This window comes from Haemaphysalis longicornis, unplaced genomic scaffold (genome assembly GCF_048455015.1).
Source record: "Haemaphysalis longicornis isolate Haplotype H1 unplaced genomic scaffold, Haemaphysalis longicornis Haplotype H1 scaffold_1, whole genome shotgun sequence".
Classification (NCBI taxonomy): domain Eukaryota; kingdom Metazoa; phylum Arthropoda; class Arachnida; order Ixodida; family Ixodidae; genus Haemaphysalis; species Haemaphysalis longicornis.
In genome coordinates, this window is record NW_027526203.1 from 123,311,371 (window position 1) to 123,333,747 (window position 22,377).

General features: G+C 49.5%; 1 protein-coding gene across 3 annotated transcripts in view; it reads left to right on the forward strand.

Annotated features, from left to right (window-relative positions):
- The window catches only part of Psi (P-element somatic inhibitor), a 51,555-nt gene extending 33,516 nt beyond the window's left edge, over nt 1-18,039 (forward strand). For all 3 annotated transcript variants that reach the window (XM_077708008.1, XM_077708016.1, XM_077708020.1), the window contains 4 exons: nt 1,899-2,084; nt 2,311-2,420; nt 16,358-16,627; nt 17,171-18,039. In XM_077708008.1, the coding sequence (XP_077564134.1) occupies nt 1,899-2,084; nt 2,311-2,420; nt 16,358-16,621 (560 nt within the window). In that variant the 3' untranslated portion in view covers nt 16,622-16,627; nt 17,171-18,039. The remainder of the gene's footprint in view (nt 1-1,898; nt 2,085-2,310; nt 2,421-16,357; nt 16,628-17,170) is intronic.
- Nucleotides 18,040-22,377: the final 4,338 nt, after the last annotated feature.

Sequence of the window (22,377 nt, forward strand, 5' to 3'; positions counted from 1 at the left end):
GCGCGCGCTACGCGATCGGCGGCGGCAACATGGCGGCGTCACCAGCCGCGAAGAGGTGCGCGTAGCTTCCGCGACCGCTTCTAACCGCACTTTAAGATATCACTGAAGGCACAAACAAAGGCGTTTGAGCAGGAAAGGAGAAATGTGGTCGAAAACGACACTAGCATCATCCGCGCCGCCACCGTGGTAAGCCTAAACATCTCCGGCGGCGCCAGCCAGCTGTCCCGACTCCCGAGCGCTTTCAAACTGCCGGCATGAAGAGGCCGCCTCCCCAATGGGAGGCGCGCTCTTCGTCAGGCTTCTCCCACTGCCGCGCTCGTCACGCGTAATACCGAGGTAAAACCAGTAGAAGCTGCCGCGCGCGCGCGGAATCGTTGACGCGGGCGTCGCCGCGCACGAATCGCGTGCAAAAACGCGTCAGGAAGCGTTTCGTCTCTAATAAACAAAATGAGTATTAGCAAATCCCTTGATTCAATGCGCGGCGCTAACGTAGCCCAAATCATATCAGATTGTTCAGTACACTTCCGAACGCGATGGTGGGAGGTTAGTCGCTCAAAAATCGCGAGCGGCCGCTTCCGTCAGCCGCCATGTTTGTTTTGGTATCGCGCGGCAGTGGCGGCAGTGGCCGCTGCCGGTTGCTTCGATGGTTGTCATCTCGCAGCGAATGTTTTTTCCCGCTCAACCCGCGGCGCATGGTTATTCCGGGTTCCTATACAAAAGCTTTTATTTTTTAACAAATACCGCGCATACCGCTAGCGCACCACTCTTGTGGAGAGCCGCCGTGTGGGTCGACGGAAAAGCTTCTCTTTGTGATACGATTTTCTAAGCGGCGCTTGCGTTTTTTTTTTTTTTTTTTTTGAGAGGTGCCATTTTTGGGGGGTCGACCTACATTCGAGTCGACTTACAATCGTGTAAATACGGTAGGTGTTCCCAGCCAGATGTTCGGTGTTGCGAGTTGTACACTTGCCTCCTGCGTGAAACACTTGACTGCTGCGCACCATACTCCTGGTGCGCTTGGAAGTTTTTGACAGAGGGTTAATAATTAAGCATTTGTGTTTGGAGGAATGTAACGTTGTTTAACCGGTTGGTATGATGTAATGTGCAGCTGCATGTCAAGGAGTGCAGGTCAGGTAGTTAAGTTTTTCTGGAACTGCTGCGTGTGTGTCTGCATGTAATACAGTATAGCTCACTTATAGCAAACCCAGTTTTAATGAAATGGCGGCTATAACGAACAAATCTTCGTTTCCCGTTACCATTTGTAAACATACATTTTGTGTCCAGATATAGCGAAAAGTGGATACAACGAACTGATTTCAGTTTCCCGATGTGTTATGAGCGGGCTCATCTGTATTGGTCTGTGTAGTTTGGTGCAGCATTTTTACTCTGCATGTGTGCAAAGTGGTGGCGTAGTGGTCCCGTAGCAAGGTGTGTGTGATGCGACGAGGGATTTCGGGCACCAAGGGGGTTTTCTTGAAGGCGTACCGTATTTATTCGATTATTAGGCGAGGTTGCAGTCTTAAGAGAAAAAACTTGCCACATGTGTGTGTGTGTATATATGTATATACATGCACACACACACTTAGCTTGGAATATCAGGCGGGGTATGACTTGGGTTGCGGGGAAAAGAAACCTCACCTTATGTTTGAATAAATACGGTAGATGGCCAGCATGTGCTGAACAGCCCCTACGCCTACCAGTCTGGGCAGAATCGGGGATGCCAACAGAACTCCCCGCATTCAATACTGGTCAAGGCAACAGCAACACCTCGTATTAATCCCTGCTCCGGTCGCAATTCCGGTGACAGATTCATGGCGAGGTGACATTCGCTGCCTCTTGTCGGCTCCGGCTGGGCCGTGCAAGGGCTGTCCCCCGGCCTGACCACCCTTCCTTCCTTGCAGCCAAGGCGGCGGCGGATGCCAATGCAGCAGCCTGGGCAGCCTACTACGCCCAGTACTACGGGCAGCAGGGAGGCCAGCCCCCGCAGACCCCGCAGCCCCCCCAGGCGGGTGCCGCCCCTAGCATGCCGAGCCAGTCGGCCCCCCAGCAGCCCCAGCAGCAGCCACCCCAGGGAGGGGCGCCTGCGGGTAAGTGGTGGCACCGCTCTTCTCTCCTTTCCTGCCTCCCCAAACTGGGCAAGGTGCGTGCGGCCACTCGCCCCACGTGCCCAATCTCGGGAGGCTACAGCAGCCACGGCCCCATTTTAATCCCTGCGCCGGCACTCCGGTGGCAGATTCATGGTGGGGCCACATCCCCCCTTGTGTGCGCACGCGATCCCCCTGACCCGCCTCCTCCTCCTCCTCTGTGCCGCAGGTGCGCAGCCGGACTACAGCCAGGCGTGGATAGAGTACTACCGCTCGCTCGGCATGTTCCGGGAGGCCGAGATGATTGAGCAGCAGACGCGTGGCAACCAGGGCCAGCAGGTGCGGATGCCATGCCTGCTTGCCCCCTTCTTGGCTGCCGCGGCCCCCTGCTGATGATAGGGCTGCCCTCTTGCCTGCAATGCACACCTCTGGTCAAAGCTGTGTCCACTCGGTGTCCCTTTCATTCCTGCTCCCGGCGGGGGCGGAACCTCCCTCTCTGCATGCACTACTGCTGCCTCCTTTCCTCACCAACATTTCCTGCACTGTTGTGTCCGTGGCCTGAAGGGCCAAGCAAGTGCGCTTTGAGCTTCCCATCCCACACAGTATTCAGCCAACTGTGTCACACTGGCGTTAACGAAGCATTCGGGGGAGGAATGAGCGAGTGTTGTTCATGTGGCAGCGTAGGCGCTCCTCAGAAATGCGCAGGAGCGGCGACAGTGGAAGCCATTTGCAACACTGACCTCTTGGGAACCCGCGTGCATGCTGTGAGCATTGTGTTGTCCGGGTGCCACTGCAAGTGCGCTTGCCCGTCGTAGCTGCCGCTGTGGTCTGAAGCTTGTGGCTGCGCTTTCTCGTTTTTGGCGCAACAGTGCTCCCAAAGGAAGGGTGTGATGACCTCCAGTCATGGGATGACTGTCCGCGTGCTACGCATGACTGTTGTGAGGTTGGCGTCGCGCCCGATTGTTACACCTTGCGTCCGGAGTAGTGCGACGCGGTACACCTGGGGAGCTGGGACGACGTCAAGCTCAAGATACTGATGAACGGCATGCCTTTTGGGGCCTCGCTGGAACACGATCGCTGGTGAAATTAGTCGGGTGTGTGTGGTGGCGAGCTGACATGCTGCTTGCAAGTATGCTGTGAGACGTCGACTTCTGCTTGGTGAGGTGACTGGTGCTGAAAAGTGCTCAGATTCTTGAACCATTGCCGGATGGCAGTCATTCTGCAGAATTAAGATGAAAGTCTGGCTTGGTTTGAATAATGCCGAGGTGATAGGGGGAAAAAAACAAAAGTGGGCATGGCAAACTGAAATGAAGACTTGGAAGGAACGGACTGAAGTGCGCTATGAAATGTAGTGTAACTTTCAGCTTAAGAGCAAATTGTTTGAAAAGGAAGCACTTTGTAAAGGAAGTGTGCTGAAAATTATGAGATGTGTTGCGTGTAAAAAGGGAGGAATGCAGTTTGACATCTTGTTGTCCGCTGATACAATGCAACCTCAGTATGGCTATCTTTAGTTGAACAAACTGTGATGTGGCAAATAGTTTTGATTTATTGACATTGATCATTAAAAAAAGCGTGGAAAATTTCGGGGTTGAGGAGGCAATCTCTTACTGCACTTGATTGAAAACCTTGTGCATGGCACGACGGAGCCTTGACAAGCAGAAGCAATTAAAAAAAACCTGAGACTCGTTTCCATGAATGGTTTAGGCTTTGATGGTGAACGGCCCTCTGTTGAGTAGACTGTACCACTACACCATGTGTCGTGCACATTCAAAAACTGCGCTTCACACGCACTTGTCACCCCAGAGTTAACGCTAGAAATAAAAACACTGGCCAGAAAATAGGCTTATGAGCGCCTAGGTGAGCTCTGAAAGGAAACCTGCATTGTTGTGCGTAGCGTTGTTGGCGTCTGCTAAGCACGAAACATGTCTCGCTACTTGCGCGCTAATCACGTACATTGTAGGTGGGCGGCACCTGTGGTTGGGCATGTAGAGAGAGGAGTCTGAGGCAGTTTCGAAGCAGTCGGAGCAGGCAAAGTGCATTGTGCTAACACACAGAGGCTTAGTCATGGCAGATAGTTAGTTTTTGCTTCACTAATTGCGATGCGGGTGCCCACAAGGCCTGACACTACACCCAACTCACCACCGCGCCACTACGCCCCACTGATGCGGAGACTGAGCAAGCGGCCGCCTCTTCCAAGCGAGAACAGGTGTGCCCGTATGCCGGCTGTCTCCAGGGAAACGGTCAATCACACCCTCCACGACTGCCGTGGTCGTTTCGGCCTCCGAGGTCTGAGGCCAAAGGTTGACCCCCTCGGGCACACATCAGAGGACCAGGCCACACAGGCTGAGGCCATGAAGCGGGAACACCTCTGGGAACAGCCCTGCAGGTACGCCAGCCAACTCGGCGGTGGAGCAGGTGGCCGAGCCCCCACAACGCGAGGGGTGCGCCGAGATGGGGAGGGAGGGAACACCCACGTTGGAGCGGGCCACTCGTGCCACCCAGTGGGCTCACCCCGCTGGCCCCGCAGCAAACTTCCCGTGGCTCGAGACTGACTCGGGAGTGAGGAAACAATTTATTCCTGTGGCCCTGCATCAGCGGCATTTAGAAGCTTGCTTTGCGCACACTACGGATCTGGTAACCGCCGTTGCGCCTTCGAGATCTGTGGTGCTTCTGGTACTTTCTTGGGGAATCTCGATGTGCGAGACAAGTGCCGACGCTTTTCTGAGCCCCTGTAACATATTTCAACTGATGTGAACCTCCCTTCAGCAAAATTTTCGTTTTAACAAAGATTATTGGCTGAGAGTTGGGCTCTGTTACATTGAGGCTCCACTGTAGCATGCAAGGGGCCCAGTGTGTCTGCTTGTCTGGTGGGCGACGGGCTTGAAAATGTGCCGAAACAAAATTTTTGCGGCCTGCGCACGTTCGTCATGGCCTAGAATTTGACAGACTGTACCTGTCGAGAATTCACTTTCACTACGATACCACTCGTGGCGAAGTAGAAGACCATTATCGGTGATGCCACTCCTGCGCCAAATTGTGCCAAGTGAGAATTCTTGCGGCATTCTGATAAAAATCCACGAAATCGCGCCTAAGTGCTCTAAATGTACTGTTGTGGCTGTAGAGGGTGTCATTTTTGCCGCCCCCGCAACTTTGTGCAGGGCCTGGAGACAATGAAGTGGTGGAAGCTACTGGAGGACATTTAGTAACACTGTGGTCAGTCGGAGAGATAGCAGAGATCCGTGTAGTGAAATGTGGAGCTATTATAGATGGCATTTAGGGGCTCTAGTGGCATGTGCATGGCTTCATTTGGCTTAAGTGCTGCTGTTTGGGCTTTTCAACTTTTCAATTTCAACTTTTAAAAGATCTGTTGCAATTTTTTCCCGCATAATGAATGAACTCTCCCCCCAAAATTCATGCCAAATTTTATGGAAAAAAAGTGGGTTCATTACGCGAGTAAATACGGTATGTCAAATTATATTTAAATGCATCCTTTCCGTAAGCACCCGCTGCGGTGGCTGAGTGGCTAAGGCGTTGTGCTGCTGAGCACGAGAGAAAGAGAGGAACAAGTTGACTTTTTTTTTCGCAGAAAGCCAGAAGGGAAAGGAGTGGGATTTCCCTGCCCTTTTAAGTTGTGGGCCAGGATTGCGGCTTCTTCAGCTTCTTGGATCAGTAGTTGTTTTAGTAGTACTTCGAAGCTGAGCAGCGCCGTCGGCGTGGGTTCGATGCCCGGCCGCGGCGGCCGCATTTCTGATTGAGGCAAAAGGCAAAAACGTACGAGATTTCGGTGCACGTTAAAGATCCCCAAGTGGTCAAAATTAATCCAGAGCCCTCCACTACGGCGCGCCCCATCGCCTGTGTTGCGTCGGAGCGTTAAACCCTACAATCAATCAGTCAACCTTTCCATAAACCTTTAAAATGATAGAACTTGGCGTTTCAAACAGCTCCAAGATTGGAATTTATTTTCGTTAATTTTCGTGATCTTCATAATTTAATTTTCAAGATCTTTATAATGCTTTTCAGTGTTCTATCTTCCAAAAATGTTTTCCTGTAATTTTCGTGATATTTACCAAAATGTTACGTTTCTGTTCACTGGTCCCCGTCCTGGTTAGCGTGTAAACCACCTCCTTGCCTTCCATACCATACGAATAAAACGAACATCGTACGTTCGCAATGCAGGGGTGGAACAGCTTTGAGTGCCAAGCTTGTTCAACTGTGCCACCCTGTGCCTAAAACCTCCTCTATTGCGCCGTGTTTTCGGACATCGCGTTTTCGGTTTCAACGCGGTGGTTTTGGTTTCACCCAGGCTGTGAGCGGCTAGGAAAGTTGGCTTTTTGTTTAGAACTGTAAGGCTGCAGGCACTAAGAGCCTTGTCCTCCTTCACTTCGGACTTGCTTTTGTCTCATTTGCATGGCTTCTTGCCGGTGCTGGCCGCTGCGCCACAATCAATGCAAGAAACCCAAAATTAAGTCGAATGTTTTTGTCACATTGCAAACAGATAGAAAACAATAGTATTCTCGTGAAAGGTTGCAGTTTACTGTGGGTGAACTTCCATTTAGTGGGCCATTTTTGACGTGCGTAGTTGCATGTATTGAGTGAACAGGGTCTTGGACGCTTTGCCCGCCCTTTCTTATTCAGTTCCCCTTTGTTGTGAGGTAATTACTCGTTTTCGCCTGTGAACTTCGAGGTAAACTTTAGCTTATGTGGAAGATGGTCCAGCATTAATTATGTCTTCTAACATGCTCTCGTTGTGTAGCCTACGGCAAAGACAATGCTATGTTCTGCTTTGCCAGCACTGAAACGGCTGTTCCATAGAAAAAGTGCAAGCAAATGCCTTGTTTTACGGAATGCCGCCGTGAGTTCGCTTAACAGTGCCGTATACCGGACACAAAGCGATGGCCTGTTGTGTGATCTTCTTCGACTCTGCACATGAGGTTTACCCTTAGAGAGGTGATGTACCGCGGTGCACTTGCTGGGGCCCAAAGTAGGTAACGCACATTGAAATTTCCAGATATAGTACAATAACTGCAGTCCTAGTTCGGAGTAGGTTATAGGGCAAGGCAGAACGCCTACTATAGTACACAACTTAAATGGCAGGGGCATGGCAAAGTGGCATGTGCCATGCCCCTGGCAAACTGCTCCAACATTGCCTTTACGAATAGTCGGGGCCGGCCGTGTTGTCGGGTGCTCTGTGCTTCACACGGGAAGCGATGGGCTTAAACACATACGGAGGTGCTCCAACTTCCTGATCCATTATTAGGGGATTAGAAAATTTCTGGGACCACAACGCTCTGGGTTTCCTGAACTTCTTGCTTGTTTTCCCGATCAACGTTGTTGGATATGACGACAGCTTCGCTAATTAGGTAGATTTCGCGCGTCGTTAACAAGATATCAAGCTGGAAAGCATGAAGTGTTTCTTGCGCGCATTAGCGCTCCATGCACGCTGGCCGTGCATGCCCATACGGTCGACGAAACGGCTCGAACCGCGCTGCCGCGGCAGTAACGGCCCTACCCTGCTGTCCAGAACCAAGGCAGTCACGAAAAGCAAGGTAAACGTGCAAGAGAGTGGATGATAGTGTGGTGAAAAATTGTGCTAGGGGTCGTCCTCCGAGGTGATCGAATTTGTACCGCGATGCTAAGCGCCGACTGGCGGCGGAGGCTCGTTGACGGCAGCAAATGAACCTGCCCGAGCACTAGCAACGGCGAGAGGCCGACTGATGGCGCTACGTGCGTGCCAGAATTGGGGGGCCTCGATGCCGGTGCTGCTGTAAGACCCAGCAACGCGAAACAGATAAGATGACGCGAACTTCGCCAGTAAACTACGTTGCCGCTATAATTCTAGTGTGGTTTTGATACAATGACTTAGTGCAGTGGCGACAGAGAGACCCAAAATGGCAGCGTCAATGCATATGTCTCCACCATTTCTTTCTCCATGGTCTCCACCCTGTATGGCAGACGCAACGTTTATAGATACTTTTTCAGTTTCGGAACTGCGCCTTCCAAAGCGGGCGCGACTTTACCCTAGACGCTGAGAGGGCGCTCCCGTCGCGAGTTGCGCTGTGTCGGCGGCTGCGGCGGCGGCTCCGGCGGCAGCGTTGACGGCGTGCGCGGCCGGTCCGCGGGCTCAAAGTTGCGGCCGCGGTGTATTTGCGTGTCTGCCCTACAAGTTTCTTCTTTTCGCTTGCGTTTGTCTTTGCCCTTGCGCGAGAAACTTGTCGTTTTCAGTGTAGTCGGTTTGAGATGCTATTGAACAGTGCGGCCGCGGGTGAAAGCATTTCGTGACTCCGTCAACGTGCTGTGTTTTCTTTCTTGTGCTGGGCTTGGTGCACTGCCGACTGGCTTAACTCGCAATCGGCTGTACGGGATTTTCCAGCCCACTTTAGCAGTGATGCTTGTGAGGAGGCTGGGCACATGCGTCGTGCATGAGGCACATGCTTATGCCCTTTACAAAATGTACAAGAGGAGGACGGAATGTATAGCCTCACGCTAAAAAAATATTGAAACAAAACAGACAAATGAACAAAAATTAAAATTCTTAATGCTAACACAATATAACTAGAAAACATACAATCTAAATCTCAAGTATTTTGGGTTAGCTTTACCCGCGCAACAATTTGATATCTTTGAAACTACGAAGGATACGCGGATGTCTTTCATAAAGAAAGCATGCAGTTGCTGCGCATGGTTATCAGGAAATTTCATTCGTGCTGCAACTAACTTGCGCTATTGGCATCTCAAGCGAAATCGCGTGCGCACTTGACAGCTGCTGCTACGTGAAAATTAATTTAAAATGCTGCCGTTCTTGGTATTTTGGCCCCCGCTAAAAATCACTGGGCGTACGTACATCTCCTTGCATAATCGACCCGTTTCAAATAAATCGCGAACTGGAATAGCGCGCGCGCGGCAAGAAAATGTTGAGCAACTTCCGAGAGCAGTTATTTCTTTTCGAGTACGCAGCCAGATCACAACCCGAGATGCCGAAGCGGAACGCTACGGAAGGGCCGGAATTTGCACGAGGGCGAAGGAATCCAAGAGCGATAAAAATCACGTGACCAGCAACTCTACGTAACGTGTTACGCCACTAGTTTTTTTTTTTTTTTTTTCCTGCGGGGTATGTTATATTTCTCTGCCATTCTTTTTTTTTTTTTTTTTCTCGCGCGCGCGCGCGCTGCGTTTGCACGGCGTTGCACGCGCTCTCCGGCAAGTCGACGTTCTCATGTGGTGCCGATTATTCTTCTCTGTGCCTGTTCTAGGTTGAAGCGCAAAGAGCTTTTCTTGCGCGCTGACATCCCAGCGCTCACATGCGGTATATGCTTTCCTTCCGACTGGAGCAGGAAGGCGAAAACCACTTAGTTAAGCGCTCCACGTGTTTGGTGTGCGTGCGTGGGTGGGCGCGCACATCCGGTAATTGTGTACATTCTTGAAAGCAGCTACAATAAACAGAAGACAACGAAATTGTTTGCCACTTGTGTGGTTCTTCCGAGTTCACTTTTGCAGAAGAGCATGCATATACGCGCGTGCGTATATGCATGCTCAAAGTTTTGGCGTAGTTGCGTGTCTCTACAAGTTTCTTCCTTTTGTTTGCGTTTGTTTTTGATCCCTGTGCGCGAACCTTGCCCCTTCAGTGCGTTCAGTTTGACGCTATTGAACAGTGCCGGCCGATTTCATCGAGGATTTCGTGACTCCGTCAAGACGCTGTGTTTTCTTTGATGAGCCTGGCTTACCGCAATGACAACGTGCTCCGCACCTGGCTGTACGAGCAGATACAGAAGCAACACTCAGAAGTGTCTCTTTTTAGCGCCGTCATCGGATCCATAGCTTTTCACCCAATAGAAAAGAGCGATCCTCGAGCGGACAAAGAGATAAGCAAAACGCGCAAGATATGGGGACTTCATTTTCTCGAAGAGGATATTGCGATCATTAACGTAAAGTCGTCGAGATCGGCCGGGCTTACTGGGCACGGAAGGACAGGGCAGTTTCCGTTAACTTTCCCAACCTTCCCAGCAACTTGTTGAGCAAGCAGACTCGGCGTCGGTCTCTGAAAAAGAGAAAGGTAGCTTCTGCGCACGAGCTAGGTGATTACAAAAGGAGAGCACTTTCCCAAGGAGCGACACTAGGAGCTCTCTAAAGCACCTGTTCCCCAGCAATGCACCGATTTTGCACAGATAGTCGAGAATAGTGCGGCAATACGGCTCCCAGCCAACTGGAGAACGGCAGCACTCGAAGAAGAACCGGGGCAGCGTCGGCAAACTTTTTTACTGGGCCCGAAAGAAAGCGGGGCCTACACAATCCTCAAGAACGTTGTTGGGCGACACAATATCACCTATGTTGTCTATGAAACGGGAAGCTGCTACAACAGTCGTGTGAAAAAATATCATTCGTGATGCAATAAATTTGCGCAATTGGCATGGCAAGAGAATTTGTGCGCACGCTTGACAGCCACTGCTACGCGAACGTTCATGTAAAACGCTGTCGTTCTTGATATTTTAGCCACCGCTTCAAATCCCTGGGCGTAGGTACACGACTTCTTGCATAATACCGTCCGTTTCAAATAGATCTCGAACTGCAACGGCCGCAGCAAAATGATGAGCAACGTCCGAGAACAGTCATTTCTTTTGCAGTACGCAGCCAGAAGCGGCGAGGACCGGAGACGCCGAGCGGAACGCTCCTCGCTAGCAGACGACGCTCGCTCTCCTAGCGCAACTCGCCACCGCAGCGCCGCGGTGGCGAGAGTCGCGGCCGGCCGCCTTCTCTCCATGGCCGCGGCGGGGAGATACGGAACTGAAAAAGTATCTAAAAACGTTGGGCAGACGGGCACGGGAATTGCGGCGCCCTAGCAAGAATGAACAGAGCACCGATCGGCTAAAATGGCTATCAACGTTGCAGGAAAGTTCCACATGCAGGAAAGGAGATGATAGTGCGGTGAAAAACAGTGTTAAGGATAGTCATTCGCAACTGTATGTAGCGGCGACAAAATTTGTGCCTCGGTGCTAAGCCTAAAGTTCGCAACATCGAGCTGTTCGCGAAGACGCTCCCCTAAAACTTGTTGCGCACGAGCGTGTTGCGTTTGGGTTCCCCTACCGTTTGGGGGGGCCACCAACGTTCGGTTCTGCTATTCTAAAACTGCGTATGTGCAGCAAAGCCACGTTCCGTGACCGGCCGCACACCGTCGTTGCACCAGCACGATGCAACCCACCGGCAGCGGTCGCATCGCTAGCTCCTGCCTGCGCACATCACAGGCCACTGTACACAGATTGTTATCGCCTGCTTGAACGTAAAAAGGAAGTTACACATGCGAGGAAGGGGGTTATGGCGTGCTGAAAAATTGTGCTAGGAATTGCGACTAGCGCTGGTAGTTAAAGCGGCGAACCAATTTCTGCACAACTCTGCATTTTAAAGCTCTCTAAAGCTCGCTTGCAGCGAGCTTTAGAGAGGGGTTTTCCCCAATGGCTTATGGCCGACTTCCATTTCTCGGATGCAGAGTTGAAGTCGGCCATAAGCCATTGGGGAAAACCCCACTCTAAAGCTCGCTGCAAGTGAACTTGTTGCGCTTGTACTTTGCTCAGGCTCTTCTATTCAAAGGAAAGATTGTGCGAGTCCTCCATTCCCATTCACCAGAGGACTTCCTGGCCCGTATCTGAATGGATACAGAATGAGCTCTTCAGGCCGAGCGGTCACCGTAGCGTCGGCACTTCCGAATATGACGTCATGTGCCGCTGGCCAATCGCGAAAGGCAGCCAGGGCTCGGATTGCACCCCCGAGCTGGGGTCGTTCGTTTTGATGAAAAAAAAAAATGGTTTGGATGTATTTACACATAAAATGTAGTTTTTGAATTCAGTGTCAAGAAAACCATAAAGTAATGCCCCCAACAAATTTTTTTTGAAAAGCTCTTTATCAGCCCTTTAACCCTGTTCGCCCAGAATTTTTTATTTGTAATAAAAAGGTTGTATTTTTTATTATTGCGATCCTATAAGCTTACAAACGAAAAATTGAGGCTGTGGTGAAAGTAATAAGTGATTTAGAGGGACTACATTTAATTAAATCATTAGGCAATTAAAGTTTAAAAATCCAACAGAAAAAAATTTTTTCGCCTGTTTTACTAAAAAGGTGGTATTGAAAGTATTTTTTGGATTGCAGCCATCTAATAAAACTTTGAGTCCAGTCCCTGGGGTCACCCCAATGTCAGTTTGGTCTTCACTGCAGTGCCTTCCTCTCTCTAACGTTCCGCTGTAGCAAAAAACGAATAGTGATACATATCTGAAGAGTAATGGAAATTTAGTTCGTTTGTTCTTTAAAAAATGGATTGTTTTCATTGTCCCTGGTTGAAGCCGAAGCTAGTGGCCAACTGAAACTTGCCCTGCCGAATCTTGGATTGATGCAAAAAGCATGCCTTTTTAATTCCTGTGCAGTTTCCAACAGTTGAATTTTATGTTGCAGTCAACAGCAGTTTTTGCACTAATTCGAAACGCCGTTTACTGAGTTTAGTAGAATGAAGACAAAAGAATCTTGCCACATGCACATGAAAGTGCAGCTGGCAATTGTATTATCTTACACTTACGGGAAGCGGCGGGAATGCGAAAACGGGCAAACAACACACGCAAACAGATTGGTTGGTGTGGGTGCAGCGCCTGATAATCAGGGGTGAGACAGCTGCGCATATTGCGCAGTTTTGATACAAATTCGTTTTCCTGCGCCAGGCTGCTCCAAAAGCTTGACAATTGCAAAAATTGCGCCAAACTGCTCCGATATAGTATGAGAGCCAAGGATTTTAACGCTCCCGTCAATTTCAGAAAGGGAAAATGCTTATTGGTGGCATAATTTTCCAGCACCTTGAAGGTGATGCTGTTTGTAAAGGTTTAATTGATTGATCATTCAATAAAAAACCCGCATAAAATTGTCCACGGGATAGTTTTTTCGAAAGTCACAATGTCGGGTTGGACATGTTATATTGTGCGAAGTTTTAAAGTTTTTCCCATATAAACTCAGCCGCGGACCATTGTTCTCCGTTACTTTGTTTGCGACCGTATTTGCACCTGGCTTGTTTTTGTTACGGTAGGTAGCAATTGTTCCGTGAAACATGGGATATGCTTCACAAGCTGGGTGTCGTAAGGCAATGTCACGCCAATCTGCCAGTGTCGTCTGAGACAACCCAAAAGAGCCGCACTGCTGTGCAGCTTATAACAAGCATAGTGCAAGCAGTACCAACAGCAGTACGCTTTGGTACTTTCGTAACTTCCATTGTTCCACCCCACCATTGTTACTGCTATAAAATGAATATGCATTAGACTTAAGCGAAAATGGCTCTTTCCGCAAACCCTGCCTAACTTGCGTTTGCATTTTCCGGCCTCGGCCAATTGCATGACTGCATTTTACGTCGTACGTTCTAGTGCAGAAAATGAGCTAGTGAGTCGCGTGGCCATTCCATTTATGTAGCTAATTATGTAGCTTACTTGAGCGAAGTGCATGTAATAAAAGTGGTGTCAGTATGATTCTAACAAGACAGTCTTTTGAATGAACCAAATTTTTGTCTGCATGGCCCCCCATGCGTTATGCGTTACTATGACTAGGGCTAGCTTCAATGCTTCATTCTGTAAAGGAAGAAATACCATTGTTATAGAAGGCTAGCAGCATTTTTACGGCTCTGGCACAGCTAGTGTGCATAGGAAATGTGTACCCTGAAAGTTTGGTTGTGTGAAGCAACATTATTTTGTCATATTCTTTCCTCGTTTCCTTAACTTAATTTTTTAGTGGGAGACGCCCCTTGAAACAATGTTTATTTGTACTACTGGCTTAAAAATTCAGTATTCTCTTGGACAGATTTCAAATATGCCACTAGTTTTTTTTGTAATAGTTATTGAGTTATGTAGTACACAAGAGCAAACTGTAGTGAGTGGTGTTATGGAAGGTTCAGGGCTGTAGCGGGAGTGGTCCACAAATGATGGGCCGGGTTACATCTCAAGAAAGTGCGAGTCTTTGCGCAAAGGGCGAGAGGGAGAAAAAAAAAAGGAACGGAAAAATTGATGTGTGAACGCACTCGACTAGAGCAGCAAGCGTCCTAGACTCGAGTAGAAGACACTGTTGATGACCACTTCGCTGATTGGTTGATGCGGTGTGGCCCAGGCAGGCGTTTGCGAACATTCATGATTTCGCCACCGGGGTGGGTCTTGAGGGGTTGGTTGTATGTGGAACACGAGCACTGCTTGCTGTAGCATTCCTGTAGCCCGGTCAACCACTGCTGATTCGCCAGGTTACCGTGGGGTAAAGTATTCGCCTGTAGCTCTTGGCAGGGGTGGAACAGCTACGCCATTTAGCGCCAAACTTGCTTTCCTGCGCCGAAGCGCCCCGTTTGCACCAAACTCATTTATCAGTGCCGTCTTGTGCCGCAGCGCCTGAATTGAGCGGCGAGGTACGACTGCCATGATGCCCAAGGCCTGAAACCTTGGCTGAAGCATCGTTTTCGGTTTCAACCAGGGGTTCATGGTTTTGGTTTCATCAAGGCTATGAGTGGCTATGGAAGTTGGCTTTAGCTTAGCTGAAAGGCTGCAGGCCTTCTCCACCTTCTCTGTGTCTGTGCGTTGCATTTGCTCGGTTTTGTTTGCCACTGTCAGCTGCTGTCGTCCACAATCAATGGGAAACGACGGCAAAAGTAAAATGTTTTTAATATTCACGTGAAATGCTGCGGTTTTGAGGCGCACATCAATTTAATCGCCCTTTTTTGCTGATTCTAGTTTTGCTGCCCGCAACTTTCCGTAGCTGCATGTATTGAGCAAACAGGGTCGTAAATGCTTTGCCCTCGCTTCTTAATTTAATTTGATTTGCGTTTGTTCTGAGGCAATTACTCTTTTTCGCCTTTGAACTTTTGGGTTAGCTTTGCTCGGTGGAGGATGGTCTAACGATAATTGTGCCTGCTGACACCCTACTTAAGTAGTGTGCAGCACAAGTTCGTTGTTTCGTGCGACCCTGGGACGGGTGAAGTCTAAGCTATGTCCAGCTTCACAAGTACTGCAAGCGCCGTTCGATAGGAAACATGCCGCCATGAGTTCCCATGAACAGTGCCGTTTACTGGACGCAGAGCAAGGCCTGTTATGTGATCTCTTTCGCCTCTGTGCGTGAGGTTTGACTTGTGAGCAATAATAACGCAGCGCGCTCACTGGGGCGAAGGTAGGTAACTTGGCATTCTGGAAACCTCGAGGTATAGTACGAGAACTCCGTTCCTTATTCAGAGTGGGTTCTAGGGTATGGTAGAACGCCCGGCATAGCAGATATGACGTTACTGGCAGGAAACATGCACAGCAGCCTGCGAGGAGATAAAGGCGGCACCATAATGTTGTGAAATGGTGTTACGTCTGCCCCAAATGGCATTTCTGGCTGCTCCTAACCTGCTCCAAAGGGCCTTTGTAGTGGTTCCAAAAGGCACTGTGCCTGCTCCCAGGACTGCTTCCAAACCCATGCACCCTGTTCCGCCTCTGTCTTGTCACTGCTTGATCTTTCTGGAAACTCGCACCTCGTTTCTGCTCCTCCTCTTTGCCTGCTGCGTCTCCAGACACCTGGGGATGCTTGCCTCCTCCTCTTTTTCTTTTTCCGCCTGTAGCCACTGGTGCGCTTGGTGCGTGTGTCTTCCTGCGTTTTATTTTTCTTTCCCGTGCTGAAGGGTACCTCATTAGTGATTTTTTGCAGGAACTTTCTCATGAAGCAGTTGTTCACGAAAAGTATCTTTTCGTTTATTTGGCTCATAGGGTATTGTAAAGTGTCAATATCTAGACAAAAAAACTCTACAAGTTTTGTAAGTACACAAAAATATTTCCGTCCAGCTAATTTTTCACAACCATGTACTCTCATAATCCCTGTTGTGAGATTTTCTTGTGTGAACTTTGACCTGATCTTTTCATATTGTCCTAGAATGAAAATGCAACAGACAACGAAAAGGCGATTTTTTTTCTTCAAAAAAAAAAAAAACTCGACTGTTTGACCTACGTCTCCCATTAAGCACGCTTCACAGTAATCGCATTTCCAAGAAAATTTCAAGTTGCATAAAAAATTCTGTGGGCAGGAAAGGGTGAATCTCGGGCGTAACTTATGGGCCTAGTCTCCCGTGCAGTTTTCAAGTAACACATGGCACTGCCAGGCAGTGACTTCAATGTTTCTTCCCCCAATTAAAATAATTGTGCAGCAATTTCTAATAGTGCCTCAGTACGAAGGTCTGTAGGTGGGAGATGGGTGGAAGGCACTTGTGTGTAGAGGATGTGAGTGAGCCCGTGGCCTCTCCTCTGATACTGCAGGGCCAGCAGGGCACGTTCCCCCCGGGCGGTGGTGGCGGCCAGCAGCAGCCCGGCCAGGGTGCAGGGGCAGCCCCAGGGCAGCCTGGAGCAGGGGGAGCTCCCCCTCCGGGCCAGGGCTACCCGTACTCGGGCCAGCAGGGCCCCCCTCAGGGGGCACCCCCGGCGGGACAGCCCTCGTACGGGGCTCCCCCCGGTGGAGCGGCCGCAGGCTCGGCCCAGTACCCGGGGTACAGCTACCAGGGCTACGGTGGCGCCCCCCAGTAGCGCACGGTGAGTGCCCATCTCCTTTTGTCTTCTGCTGCAGCGGTCCACTGGGACTCGATCGCGAGAGGAAGGGGCAGGAGTTTTTGTTAGTGTGTACCTGCACGCGTTCACAGTAAAGGTGCCCAGCTAGAACGGCACGTGGTGGTCAAGGTGTAGCACTGCTAAGCACGAGGACGCAGGCTGCAACAGCTGTGGCAGGGGCAAAAAACAAGCACCCCAGGCGTGTGTGCAAGCTGTTGCCACACGGTCAAGATGCCCCCCTAAGGTGTGCCTCGTATCCCAGGTGGCGTGTTGGCCTGCACTCTGTTTTTGATTTTTCTGGATGTGGGGGTCCTTTTCGAAGTGCCGTTCTAGCTGGACACCTTTACCTACCTGGGTTTGGGGGGGAGGGGGGGTGGGGCATGGGTGCTGGGACCACCGCCCCGCTCTGGTGCCAGGTGAGTGCGAGTGTTCTTGCCGATCCTTGATGTGCGCGCTGCGGGAGTGCCAATGACTCAGGCCACCTTGTGTGTTGTGCTGTCTTTTTTCTCCCCCTTGTGTCTCTTGCAGATGTTGAGCTGTCTCTGCCCTAGCACTACCCTCTTGCCCTTGGTCCCATTCATGATGATGATGATGGTCATGATGATGCTGGGGGAGTGCTCGCGCTCCGGGGCTCGTTGTGGGGCATGATGCCCCCCAAAGAGAAACCTCTCTAACTGGCACTCAATTCGTCTGCGAGCACATTTCTCGAGCGTCTCTGCGGCTCACCACTTCCCCCTCCTTCGTACAGCAGCTCCAATGGCCGGCCCGCTTCAGCGTAAACACTGGGCGCCAGGGGGGAGAGAGAGAGAGAGAGAAAGCACGCACACGTAGCAGCGGCACGCACCTGCCCACGGTGCCGTGCTTAATTGTAGCCAGAGTTAGACCTTCGTCAGTTGTGGCTAGGTCAAGCTTTGTGTAACTCCACTCTTGTGCATAGAGTTCACTGCAGATTTACACGGCAGTTTTTTTTTTTTTTTTTGGTAAGCTTACACAGGTTATACCATTATAGCTGTCTGAATTTCATTATTTTTTTTGTTGCGTCATCTGTTCATGCACCTTACATTTGTAGCTGTCAGTTTGAAGCCAATAACGGTATTCTTTTATGTTGATTCAGATCGTGTTTTCATGCACTTTACATTTGTAACTCCCCTCTTGACGCGAATTGCCGTGCCATTTTTTTTTACTTAGGGCACACTATCATGAACTCTACCATTGTAGCTCTCAGCCTTTCGTGTGGGCCATCTTTTATTGTACAGTTTGTAAGGGTCTGTCGCTGCGCCATCATGTTTCACCAGTAACAACTATAAAGTGGCCATTGGAGTCTCTTTTTTTTTTGTCCCCTTATGCTCCTGCTCCCATTTTGTACTGTGCCGAATAAACTTGTATGTGGAAGTGCTTTTTTTTGCCCTCTGTGCAATATGGTGTGCTGTGTGTGATGTTGTATGGGCTCGGGCTGCGGGTGGCTTTCGGGGAGGGACAGCTGTGGACCTCAGTGTCCTCTGGCAAAGGGAAGCTGTGGCGGGGATCTCGGCTCGGTGCCTAGCTCGTGGGGTGTGCATTGTGTAGCGTGGGGTGGCAATGTTCGGGCGCATTGTGACTGGTGCGGGCGGGGGCAGCTGTGCCGGTGTAGCTTGCGAGGTGGGGATGTTTGCTGCTGTTGCCTTGGGGGCGTCGCCAGTTGGGCTCTTCATGGCAAGCACTTTGCTCTTCTCGTTCTGATGAGGCCTGCATTCACGTTTTCCGTCTTTATGTTCTAGGGGGTGCCAATCACTCTTCTCCTCCTCCTTCGCAAGGAACCCTCGCAAAATAGCACAATCAGGTGATACGTCCCCCTCCTGGGCCACACTGCTGCCATCTGCGACCAGAGCGCACTTTTTTTTCGCCGTGCCGTTTCTGCTAACGTGACTGATGCTCTTTTATACCCTGTCCCCCTTTTTTTTCCAAGTGCTCTTTTTTTTAACCTCTCAGTGCGGCTCTTTAAAATATTGGTGCAGATGATTCATGCTTTTCGTGAACATTGCATTGATGAATGCGCTTCTGACATCCATGGCCCTTTCATGGAGTGCAGTGCTTTTTGTTTTGTCCGTAACTTTGCACAATGCATTCATTGTAGGCAGACTGATAATGGATGACTATTGCAATTTTTGCGTGGGTTCATCGCTAGATCCTTTGCCAGGCTTTTTTCTCAAAGTGCTTTCTCACCCCCGTATTCAGAAACCTAACTTATGCCTATAAGGAAGGCTTTATGGGCGTTGCAAAAGCCTTGTGGGGGTAATGTCTTCCTTCAGTTAGGGTGCCCACCTAAAACCAATGTTGGGTGCAGCACCTCGGTCATCGTAAGCCAGTGGAGGGGCGCACCGGCCTGTGGCAGCAGTTTTAAAACGTTCAGCCAGGTCTCGTGCTCGGCCGCCTAGAGAGCTGCAGTCTTGGCATCACAGTGGATACTGGATGGCACAGATTGCAAGTCCTGTAGCTGTTTTTGTTCTGCATTATCCTCTTTCTCACTAATGTAACCTTGTTTCCTATCTGTAGCTGCAACAACCTGTCTGCAATCATGTGCAGCACCTGTTGTTGCTGTGTTGTTCCCTGTGGCAATAAGCAGCTGGCAGTTTTGAGTTCCCTGTTACTCCAGCAAATGCCAAAAGCGCGGAAACTGGTTTTGTCACCGCACATTTTCATTTTCTCGCAATAAGATTTCTTTTCACCGTGGCGGCACGGTGGCTAAGGTATTGTGCTGCTGAGCACGAGGACGCGGGTTCAACTCCAGCCGCAGTGGAAGGCTTTCAGATGGAGGCAAAAAGGCAGAACGCCTGTTTGTCGAGGTTTCAATGCACATAAAATAGTCCCGAATGGTCGAAAGTATTCCGGAGCCCACCATTAGGTGCACCTCATAGTCCAGGTGTAGCTTTTGACATGCTGAACATGGGAATTTGAATGTTTTTTTTTTCAATACAATATCTGGCTTTGCAAACTGAATATAAAACAGAATTGCTGGAGTCTGCCAAATGGTTCTGTGAAAGAAAAAAAAAATATCTGAAGTGATTTATAAGTGTAGGACAAACAGGGAACTTCCAGTGCGCACATATTTTATGGAGGAAAGTTTAGCTTTTACACATCAAGGAGGTTCTCTCACTGCAGCTGGCAGTAGGATTAGTTTGGATTTTGGTCATGTTTAACGTCCACTTTGTTGACAGCAAAACTACTAAAACTTAGCTTGCCCAATTGACTACGTGATGGCGCTTTGTCAATTAGTTACCATACTGGCCAATCAAGCATGTGTTTGCGGCGCTTTCCCTCTGCAAGTTTTTTCCATGTGCGTTGTTTCGTCGTGGAAAAATAGGAGTGCCAGCTTCAGTTTGTCTCTTCCGTCTTCGGTCACTAGCTGAAAGCTCTGAAAAGTAACTTTTCAGGTAGAGCAGGTGTTCAGCCTTTGGTGTCCTTTTAGGGTTAGTCGGGGGATACTGTGAAAAACTCACATGCACATGTTGAGCGCAGGTTTTGTTGGAAGAAGTCAAAATGTCAAAACTGCATGGCACTTGGATAGGCTTCTGAATGCGGGGGTCAGTCATTTCTGATACCTGATGAGCTTTGATTCTGAGGTTTTAGCGTAACACCTTTGTGAGCAGAGTTGCAGTCCTTGTGTGGCTGGGAGTATTTGCCAGTGTAGGTGGCAGGGATGGCCTCGCCAACTTTGTGATGGCCAGCAGAATTGTGTTTCTATCATCCGGAGTGCATTCATTGGCATGACTTTTAGCGTAGTGTTGCGAATGACTGCATTAGTTTCTATAGTTGCCGAGGTGTTTGTGAAGTGCAGCGGGAGCACTCTTTGTAGAACTCCTAGTCAGCACCGTATGTACAGTGCTATGTAGGCTGCGGGTGAGTGGGACATTTTGCCAGCTAGTAAATGCCTAATGTTTTTAAAAGGCTGAACAACATTTTTCATGCGTGCGTGAAGCAGCTGCAGAGTAAAGTGCTATGTCTGGTAGTAGTTGAACTGTTCCGGTACAGTGTGAGGAGAAAATTGTGAGGAGGAGAGAATAGGTGTTGCTCTCTGGTCGGTGAACCTGTTCTTTTGAGGAGTGCAAGTTGCGCAAAGTGCTGGTCATGTTTGCAGTGTCTAGGAACCTTTCGTTAGAAGGCACAAGCTATTGGGAGTTGGGAAATCAGGGTTGTTTGCTGTGCAACAAAGCAAAACTGCATTCATCGTCAGTTCTTGAATTCATCAAGAGGACTGGCCAAACCACTCGTGTGTCAGGTACGTGCTTTTTTTTATTAGTATCTCACGGACACTGGTATGCAGGATGTTTTGGGCATCGCATCGTTTCCTTTCTGATTACTGAAGGCCTGCTTTGGGCAAAGTAGGTATGTCAACGGGAGTTGCGCTGAGGAAGATGTTGGGACTTCCGATAGTGGGCAATAAGTTGTGCAAGTGGTCTGCTGTGGCCAACAAATATAACCTGTCTTGCCGTTTTACATAAATGTAAATGAAAGACTGGGCAAAAGAAAAAGTAATCTTTGTGGCGCGATATTTCGTTCGTGAATTTGTTGCATCGGGTGCAAGCTGATTCTATTAATGGCTGTTCTTCTGTACCATTCGTTCCGTTCTCTGCAAATGGTTTCTCCCGTGCTATAATGAATGTAGTAACCCTTTTCTCCAGCACCATGCATACAAAGCTTCTCTCTGAAACTGCCTCAGGTTATCGGTTACGAGGTCTGTGCTGCCTGCACACTTGGCCTGACTGTTCCGCCTGGTAATGATGGCGGGTGATCACTACGAGGTTGGGTGTCCAGGAATGTGTGCCCTAAAAACCCCACACGTAGTAAGGGTTTTTTGACCCCTGTAAGTTTCAGGGGTCAAATCTGCCTCCCAATAATTTTCTGCTCATTCTCTGGCTCGTTGGCGGCTCTCGTTTGCTTTACTTGCCGACAGTGTCAAATGTAGCCCACGCGTGTCATTCCCGTGCTAAGGCAGCTCTTGCACAGTCTTGCCTCCCAGTAGCAACTGGAGGAGGGTGGGCTGGAGGGTCCTCTTTGTGCATTAGCTTATTTCTTTGTACCGCAATGCGATTTGTTCTGTGACACAGTGCTCCTAACTTTGTTTTTTTCCTGATTTAATCCCCAGCCAATTTTGTTGCTAAATGAGCAGTGTATTGGTAGATTGAATTTCTTTTTCTTTTTTTGCCGCCAAATCTTCCTACATCCAGGTTTTATGGTAAAATGAGGCTTGCGGAAAGCAGTGTGAATAGGGCCGACCACAGCACTGCCAATAACCCTCCCAATTCTCGAAAAACAAGTTTGATGTTTTTGCAGTAGCTCGTAGCAACAAGAATTACTGTTTCATAACTAGTGCGGTGTTCTCTCCATAAGTGCCCCCGTTTTTTTGAACCTCCGTGTCTTTATGTGGGGTGCTTGAATTCTCTGCACATCTGCATTGTTTATCTTGATTGAAGTGGTAGGAGGGTGGTTACAGAATAGTAAAAAAAAAAAAACGGTTCCAGCTACCAACTGGGTTAGTACTGTGAGTCTAACTGGGGTTTGAACTTGGTTTTGCATGATGCAGTGAAAAAGCTTTTAACGAGGACCAGGGAAAAGTACAGAGACGGGCGCTGACACAATGCTCGTCTGGGTACTTTCACGGTCCTTGCTTAACGCTCTTTCTCACCGTATTGTGTTAATTCTGTGCGTTCTCTTATGACCACAGTCCTAAGGGGACTACTTAGGGTAGCACTACGCTA